Consider the following 8,425-nt stretch of genomic DNA (forward strand, 5'->3'; position numbering starts at 1 on the left):
TGCGGAGCCACCCTTTCACCAACTATTGTACTTGATTGGTTGTTAGTCTTGAAGTTCATCAACGGCGGCTCCCACGGTGATTGAAGATTTTTTTCAAGAGAGACCACTTCTCATATATGGGACATTCAACCAACACTTGCACAAGAGAAGCAAACTATCATGCCCGAGGCCTAACAACAAGATATGTGAATAAGAGATCATCACAACTACTGAACGCAAGTGACATACATCGAGAATGGCCTTATGTGCAGACGTCATAGGGACTTAGAAAAGCATTTAAGACGCGTCAGTAACGAAGCCTAGTTTACGATCATCTTCATGATTTAGGCTTTTGTATAGAAAAATATCTAGTTCCTTTCGTCTCTATATTTTTTGATGTATCAACTTTTGTACCATTGAAGCGATAAAACATCTTTTATACTTCAAAGCAAATTGTCTCCTTTCCCTCATATATATGTGCCTCTACACTTGGAAGAATTAATGTAATGATCCTATGACGCCAAACTTTTATTTTTTCATGCGACTGAACTTAGAATAAAACTCTAAGCTGCCTACGTACCTCGGTGAACAGGATCAAGTCATAACGTAGTTCAGATAAAGTATAAAGTTTCTTTTTATTTTTTTATGGAGTTTATACTGGTGTAGAGAAGGAGTATAGCAACTTGAAGACTTTGCTCAAATTTGAATAGCTTTACATCTTGAAGACTTGCTTAATTTGAAGAGCTTTGCATCTCGAAGACTTTGCTCGAATTTGAAGAGCTTTGCAACTTGAAGACTTTGCTCGAATTTGAAGAGGTTTACATCTTGAAGACTTTGCTCCATTTGAAGAGCTTCACAACTTGAAGTCTTTTCTATAATTTGAATAGCTTCGCACTTGAAGTCTTTGCTCGATTTCGGTGAGCTTTGCAACTTGAAGACTTTGCTCAAATTTTGAGATCTTTGCAACTTGGAGACTTTGCTCAAATTTAGAGAGCTTTGCAAGTTGAAGCTTTGGCTCGAGTTTGAAGAACTTCGCTTTGAAGTCTTTCCTCTCTTTTGAAGAGCTTTACAAGTTGGAGAGTTGGCTTGAATTTGAGGAGTTCCGTGACATACAGTTTAAGCTCGTGTATTAAGAAGCACCATAACGTGCAGTTTAAGATCGTGCGCTGAGGAGCATTTTGACATGCAGTTTAGGCTCATGCATCGAGGAGTATTTTGCAACTTGCAGTTTAGACTCATGCATCAAGGAGTGTGGTGACTTGAAGTTTAGGCTCATGAGTCAAAGAGCGTTGAGACTTGCAATTTAGGCTCATACGTCAAGGAGCGTTGAGACTTGCAGTTTAGGCTCATACGTCAAGGAGCGTAGCAGCATGCATTTTAGGCTCGTGCATTAAGGAGCTTCATGACTTGCAGTTTAGGCTCGTGCGTCGAGGAGTGTTGAGACTTGCAGTTTATGCTCATAGTTGTAACATGCATGGACTCTTCAATTTCATCTTCGGATGAATACTTGCCCCCATTCTCAGAATCGTCTGCTTCTATTTCATCATGAGGCTCAAAGCTAGGAAACCTTTGGTCTCCACTTGTAGCCATACTCAATTCCATATCATGTGCACTGGTGGCCAACTCTTCAAAAGTTTTAGGCTTTATTCCTTGCAAGATGTAGCGAAGGCTCCAATGTATACCTTGGATGCACATTTCGAAGCCAGAAGTTTCGCTAAGACGGTCTTTACAGTTGAGGCTTAAACTCCTCCAGCGATTGATGCATTCGATAACTGGCTCCTCCTTCCATTGGCGGGCATTCGTAAGTTCAATCATACTCACAATGCGCCTCGTGGTATAGAAATGATTGAGGAAATTCTGCTCGAGTTGCTCCCAACTATCAATCAAACTAGGTTCAAGATCTGTGTACCAATCGAAAGCATTTCCTTTGAGAGATCGAACAAACTGTTTGACAAGGTGATCATCATAAGTTCCAGCATCATTGCATGTCTCGACGAAGTGTGCAACATGTTGCTTGGGATTCCCTTTACCGTCAAATTGTTGAAGTGTAGGGGGTTGATATCCACTTGGCATCTTCAAGTTATCAATCCTTTGGTTGTACGGCTTTGCGTATGTAAGGAAAGATTTAGGCAAAGGCTCAATTTTATCCTTGATGGTCCCTATGATGAAGTCCTTCAATTGCTCAACATGAATCTACCCATCAGAAGAGACTTGGAGCTCTTTGGTCATTGTTGTTAGCTTCGTAGAGGACTCTCCTTTCTCTTGAATTTCTGAAAGCTTCATAGGTGCTTGGCTTGATTCTTCCTCTGTCATACTCTCTACCTTATTCATCAACTTGGAAAGTTTATCATCTTGATCTTTCATGTACTTTGTCAGGCCTTCAACTGCTTTTATCATATTTGCAAGTTGTTCTTCTATGGTAGAAGCTTCAATCGTCATCGTTTGCATGACCAGTGCAGAGGACGAAGAATGGTATGGATCATCACTTAGATAGAGAGCAAATTGTGGAGTGACACGAGGAGAGATTGGAGAAAATTCATTGCTCAAGACGTCATCATCTTTCTGCATAAAGGGATTGTGGGACTGGCGATGGCATTCTTTTGAAAGGCTGAATCGCGCGAAAGTTCGCCCGACCACCTCACTGATGTTGTTCCCTTCTTCTAGCAGATACGGAGATGATCTCACTTCATTTGGAGAAGATGAACGAAAAACCTGAGTTGTGGACGACACTTCAAGCACTTATTGTCCTAGTATTTCGGCTTTGCTTCTTTTGATTTGCCGAACAATCTCCATGGCAACTTCCAAACCGCTTTTGGAGTCAAATCTAAGGTTGTTTCTTATTGTAACCATCTTGGTGTTCTTGAACTTCGAAGAGAAGAGATGAGAGGTAGAGATGGTCCCACTGGGCGTGCCAAAATTTGTAACAACTAAATTTCGCTCATGAAAAATAATAATCAAGACAAGAAATATAGCGACAAATATTATATTCAATTTCAAGTGATGGGGTTACAATCTCTAAAATATCTCTAAATCTAAAGAGATGTAGTCCTCTGATTCTTCTCCTCACGGATGATGGTTCAAGAGCTTGAAAGCTTGATCTTGAACTTGACGGATTTCAGATTTGTAGTATGTCACGAACAATTTGAAGCTCGTCACGAACCAGGATTTGGTGTTGGGTTATCACGAACGGAAGATTTGAAGCCGCCCGCCTATGACTTGAGTTCGCCTTTGGAATTTGACCACAGACGACGATTGCAGATATGGATGGAGACCTTGATGCTATTCTTCAGAGCTTCTTTAGCCTTTCCTTCTGCTTACTTGCTTGTCCCTTAGCCTTCTCCTTTGACCCCTTTATATAGGTGTGGGGTGGAGTAATCTCCAAGAAAACCCTAGTGGATCATTGGGCTTGAGGCTTATGGGCTGACCCATTTTGATAGAAGACCAATTGATGGGCTAGCCCAATAATATATTGGACCTTTATTTAAATCAATTTAATTGGATTTAAATAACAAACCCAATTATACCAGTCCATGTTACTTAACTGGACAAATATATATTTAATTTGTGGTAAAATCCAAATTTCTTATGGATTTAAATTTGACAAAATTTTAATTGTCTACAGTTGCAAATCCAAGTTAACACAATCTAGATTAGATAAAATCAGAAGAAAGCCCTTGATCTAATTTATCCACATGCAACAGAATCAGCCGACCTACACTAATGGAATAAAATCAACTGAATCATATCATATCAAACAATACAAATAGGCTGCAAATCAAGCTAACACAAACAAGTTAAACCACAGGAATGTCCCTGACCAAATTTATCCACATGGTACAGACCAAGTTAGTAGTAATTCAATCGGCTGATCTGCACAAATGGATAAAATTAACTAAATCATACACTGACCATAGCAAACACAAGTTGCAAACCAAGCTAACACAAATCTAGATTACGCAAATTACAAGAAAAACCTTGATCTAATTTATCCACATGGTACAAACCGAGTTAGTTTTAATTCAGTTCAGCTGATTTGCACCTCAAACTTGCATTGTGCTGCTTCTTTTTCTTAGAGTGTTGAGTCACAAGATGCGAAATCCGAGCAAAACCAAACTTCTTTCTTTTTGCCGGGAGATGATGCTTATGTCCATTCTCCTTCTCATCCTTCCGACTTAACTGCACCTCACCAGTGGGTTTGCCGAGCATCTGGGCCAGCGACAATGTATGCTTTCCAGCCTTTTTTCTTCCGTTCTCAAACTCTTCAGTCAAAAGCAACTTCTTGTTCAATATTTGCCCTATTGATAGAGTTGGCTTTAGAACTGGTTTGAACTCATCATTGACAAGAGTCAGGCCATTGACATCAACCAGGACAGAATCTTTCCTATGCTGAGATGAGGAATGATTTTTAAACTTGGTCGAGTTCTGTACAGAACGTCTTCTCTGGCCATTTTCAGACCTCCATTTGCGCAGAGCTTCTTCGATCGCTAACTTCCCTTCATTTGCAGCCTCCACTCTGCTCAGTGCTTCTTCTAATGCCTTCTTACTAACTTTAACTTCTTCTGTAGCTTCTTCTACCTTCTTCAAGATTTCTGTTTTTGACACATTAGCTTGATCCACTAACATCATTGCATCTACTTCTCTTTGCTTGCTAGCTTCCTGTGCAACTTGTGCTTTGGACAGTAGAGACGAGTACTCCTCAAAGGTAAGAGTTACACCGTCCTCAGGCCGCCTTAGTTGCATCTCACTGTTTGATATAGCCTTGATTTCAGCAAGGGCAACAGCTTCAGCAGCTCTAGCTGCTGCTTTCATCTTCTTGGCTGCAACCAACCTGATCTCCGCTGTTTTGATCCTTGTCTTTGTCTGTTCAATCTCAGACAAAGCCCTCAAGACTTCTGATTTTGCAGCTTCTCCCACTTTCTTAAACTGCTCGGTCTCAGCAGTCAGTCTCTGAAGCTCCCTTGTCAAATCCACAGGATCACAAGAACTAACTTCACCATCTTTCACCAACTTTAGTTTTTCTTTTGTTTTATTTAACTCTTCTTCAAGAGATGAGATTTTCGAGGAACTTGAAGATAGCCGTTGGCGGGTCTTCTCAAGCAAGATTCTCTCTTTTTCAATTCTTTTGTTATATGATTCAACAGTGGTTCGAATATCAGCAAGATCACTAGTTGTCCTCGTCAAGTTTAGTTTAGCCTGTTTTAATTCCAATAAGATAAAACCTGGAGCTGAAGAGGGACACAGAACCAAACCACCAGTTGTGTCCTGATTATTGCTTACAATATTCATTTCATGGTTTTCCTTCTCTGCCATTTCACCAGCAAGATGTACATCCTTAGCTTCGGCATCAGCAGTTAGTGTAGCAGTGACCTCGGATGCCTCGTTCTGCAACTTTGATTTCAGCTCTTCAATCATTACTTTAGTGCTTTCCAATTCTTTTAATACCTCAAGTGTTTCCTTCTCTTTCACAATCAGTTCTTTTTCCAACTGTGCAGCCTGTTCCTCCACTTTCGCAATGTCAACCTTCTCTTCAGCACCCTATAGCCAAGCCAAATAAAATCAATAATAGAACATATAACATAGAAGAAACAAGTTAGGTACACTAGTTTAGGATTTTAATTGGGAATATCGGAACTATAAAAATTTACTTAATGGTCTATGAATACAGCAAGGACCACCATTAATACAGTTAGGACTAATATGTTGGCATTTGAAGAATTTGCTTCTTAGAATTTAGCCAAAAAATTGGGACAAACGATTATGCTATTGTAGCAGTTCCACAAGTATATGCTAAGGTTTCATTCTAAGTGGCATTACCTAATGACATTGTTCTGAATCATCCCAAACCTAAAGCAGAAGGCTACTACACCTCTAATGGCCAGTGGCGAAGCCAGGAAATTCAACAAGGGTATTCAAATTTTAAACACCCTTTGCTGGTGGGCTATGCGAGGGTGTTGAAAGTCTATTTTTTAATTAATAACAAGTAATATTTTACCCTATACATAGTATAATTTTTCGGTGAAGGGTGTTCAGTTGACCACCCTCGGCCATATTTTACCTCTTTGGTTTCCATGCAATTAACAATGTAATAGAGTAGTTAATAGAAGATTACCTTCACACAACGGGTTAAAGCACACGGATAGTGCAAAAACTTTTTGATTGTCAGTGTATATAAGTTAAATTCACATACACACAAACACAAATTTAGCACCCACTGCGGCAAAGTAGTAGGAGTGCCACATACAACTTACAAGATTCACGAAATATGCAAACATTGGTTGTGCAAGAACTTCAGAAATGTTTTCCCATAAGACTAAATTACAGTATTGCCCAAATAATCTACTTTTTCCGTTAAACAATAAGCATAAAAACGGATACGAAAGGGTAAAATAATCACAAATTTAAGGATAAAAACTGTGCATTGTGGATACGAAAACAAAAAGAAGAGACCTCAAATGACTTGTGAAGAGTGGGTTTCCAAAACCCAATTCCACCAAATCGAGTAGCAGCCTCTTTCACAGACTCAAATGGAGCAGAAGTGTCAATTTCTGCCCTAACAACACAACCCTTCTCCTCCATTTCAGTACAAGAACTGAACAAATTCACACCAGCATTGGCACTAGAGATTTCAGAAGCATCCATTATATTATAAAGTAAAAACAAGAAGAAAATAATGACACAGAGTAGTACAAGGAAAAATAGAGACAACAATGGAAGGGAAGGGAGGAGAGTAGTGGGTGAAGTTATCAAAAAAAGAGTGTGTAACAAAGTACTGGAAACTGAACACTGATAGCAGTGTAACGTTGGACTATGTTGGATCAAATAACGACAACAACGTCTAGATTCTGTAAAAGACCACACCCTTTTGTTGTGGTAAAATTTATTGTAAAACGTAGTCGTTTAGATTTGAGAGGGAACCAATTTCAATTTTTACCCTCTTTACTTTGCCTTTCATAAGATAAAAGACCTTTTCTCTTTTAGAGGGGAATGAGTAACCCATTTGTCCATTAAAAAAAATTTCTTTTTTTTTTTTTAGAATTTTTTTAAAAAAAAGTATGTGTCCATTAAATTTTTTAAGTTTTGAAAATGTTTCGAAAATGATTTTTTTTTTATATACTTTTTCAAAATTTTTAGAAAAACTTTTTTCCCCTATCACAAAACTTTAACATTTTTTTCAAGTGAAATGCATGTCCAAATATAATTTCAAATTCCAAATACTATTTTTTTTAACTTAACTCCAAATACTATTTTTTTTTCAAAAATTATAATTTTTATGTCCAAATGCCTACTAAATATTATCAAAGACAAAAAAAATAGTTAGTTGACTTTATCTTATCGGTCTAAAGTTTGGTAGGCAGATTGATGAAAATTAATATATTATAGTCAAATTGTGTGCAAACTGATTCAGACATTATGATACTAATTCGAACTTCTCACTTGATAATAAGTTGTGTTTCAAACTTTTTAATTGAAACTTAACTATGAGGATTAGCAAACTATTTAAAATTTTAAGGGTAAGGCCATAAGTGTCACGGTGTTAGCTTTGACATTATAATATGGAGAAAGGTATAAAGAATTATCTACATAACCGTTGGACTCGAATATGTTATTCCCAACCAAATCTCAATTCAAATATGTTCTAAACATCTTAATCCAGTGCTAATTCTATTTTTTTTTTTTATTTATTGTGGGGGAAAAGTACCTTGGGTATGTTAAGAGAGTTACTCTTTTTCTAATAAACTTTTTTTTTTTGTAGAGGTGCTTTTAACCAATTCTCATGTTGACTTCACTCATGAAGTAAGTTGATTCATTTTGATTATGATATGTTAACGGTATAATATCATGACAAGGAAAAAGAAGAATAACAATTTTTTTTTGACAGAAGAAAAAAGAGGTATTATCATTTTTAGCATGCGCCGGAAATTGTTTACATTCAGTAGCTGAAAAAATATATAAAGTATGTATAATTTTGTATATATCATGTAGAACTTATACATACAAAAATATAAATATATTTTTGATTATTATTTTAAGAGTGGATATACGATGTCATTTTCCCCAGAAAAAACGTCAGTAGGAGAGAAAGAAAAAGGGCCTTGGTTTCCTGGAAATAATTATTTGTTGACCCACTAACGCACTAGCAGCTAACCGTTGGTAAATTAAATAGCAACGTTAGCCCCATTTTCAAGTAAATTTGACAAAAATTACTATTTTTATATATTTTATTTGACAAAAGATTCATAGTCACTGCAGAATTAGTAGGAATATTATAAATTAGTTTGGTGAGTGTTTGATAATTATGTAGCTTTTGATGATATAATTGAGGTTTAATCAATAAACACAAAATCGATTAAGAATATTTTCAAAAATTGTTTGATATGTGACTCACCGAAGCCAAAGAAAAGATTCTACTATATTCTCTAATTTGGTTGTTTGATTGATTTGACAA

General features: G+C 37.1%; 1 protein-coding gene across 1 annotated transcript; it reads right to left on the reverse strand.

The window, feature by feature from the left end:
- Positions 1-3,702: 3,702 nt before the first annotated feature.
- On the reverse strand, positions 3,703-6,812 carry LOC109217053 (WEB family protein At2g38370). Its single transcript, XM_019381284.1, has 2 exons — positions 6,427-6,812; positions 3,703-5,514 (listed from the first exon to the last, which is right to left on the reverse strand). Exons 1-2 carry the CDS (start codon positions 6,616-6,618, stop codon positions 3,994-3,996), a joined length of 1,713 nt encoding a protein of 570 aa, XP_019236829.1. The 5' UTR covers positions 6,619-6,812; the 3' UTR covers positions 3,703-3,993.
- Positions 6,813-8,425: the final 1,613 nt, after the last annotated feature.

This window comes from Nicotiana attenuata, unplaced genomic scaffold (assembly GCF_001879085.1).
Source record: "Nicotiana attenuata strain UT unplaced genomic scaffold, NIATTr2, whole genome shotgun sequence".
Lineage (NCBI taxonomy): Eukaryota > Viridiplantae > Streptophyta > Magnoliopsida > Solanales > Solanaceae > Nicotiana > Nicotiana attenuata.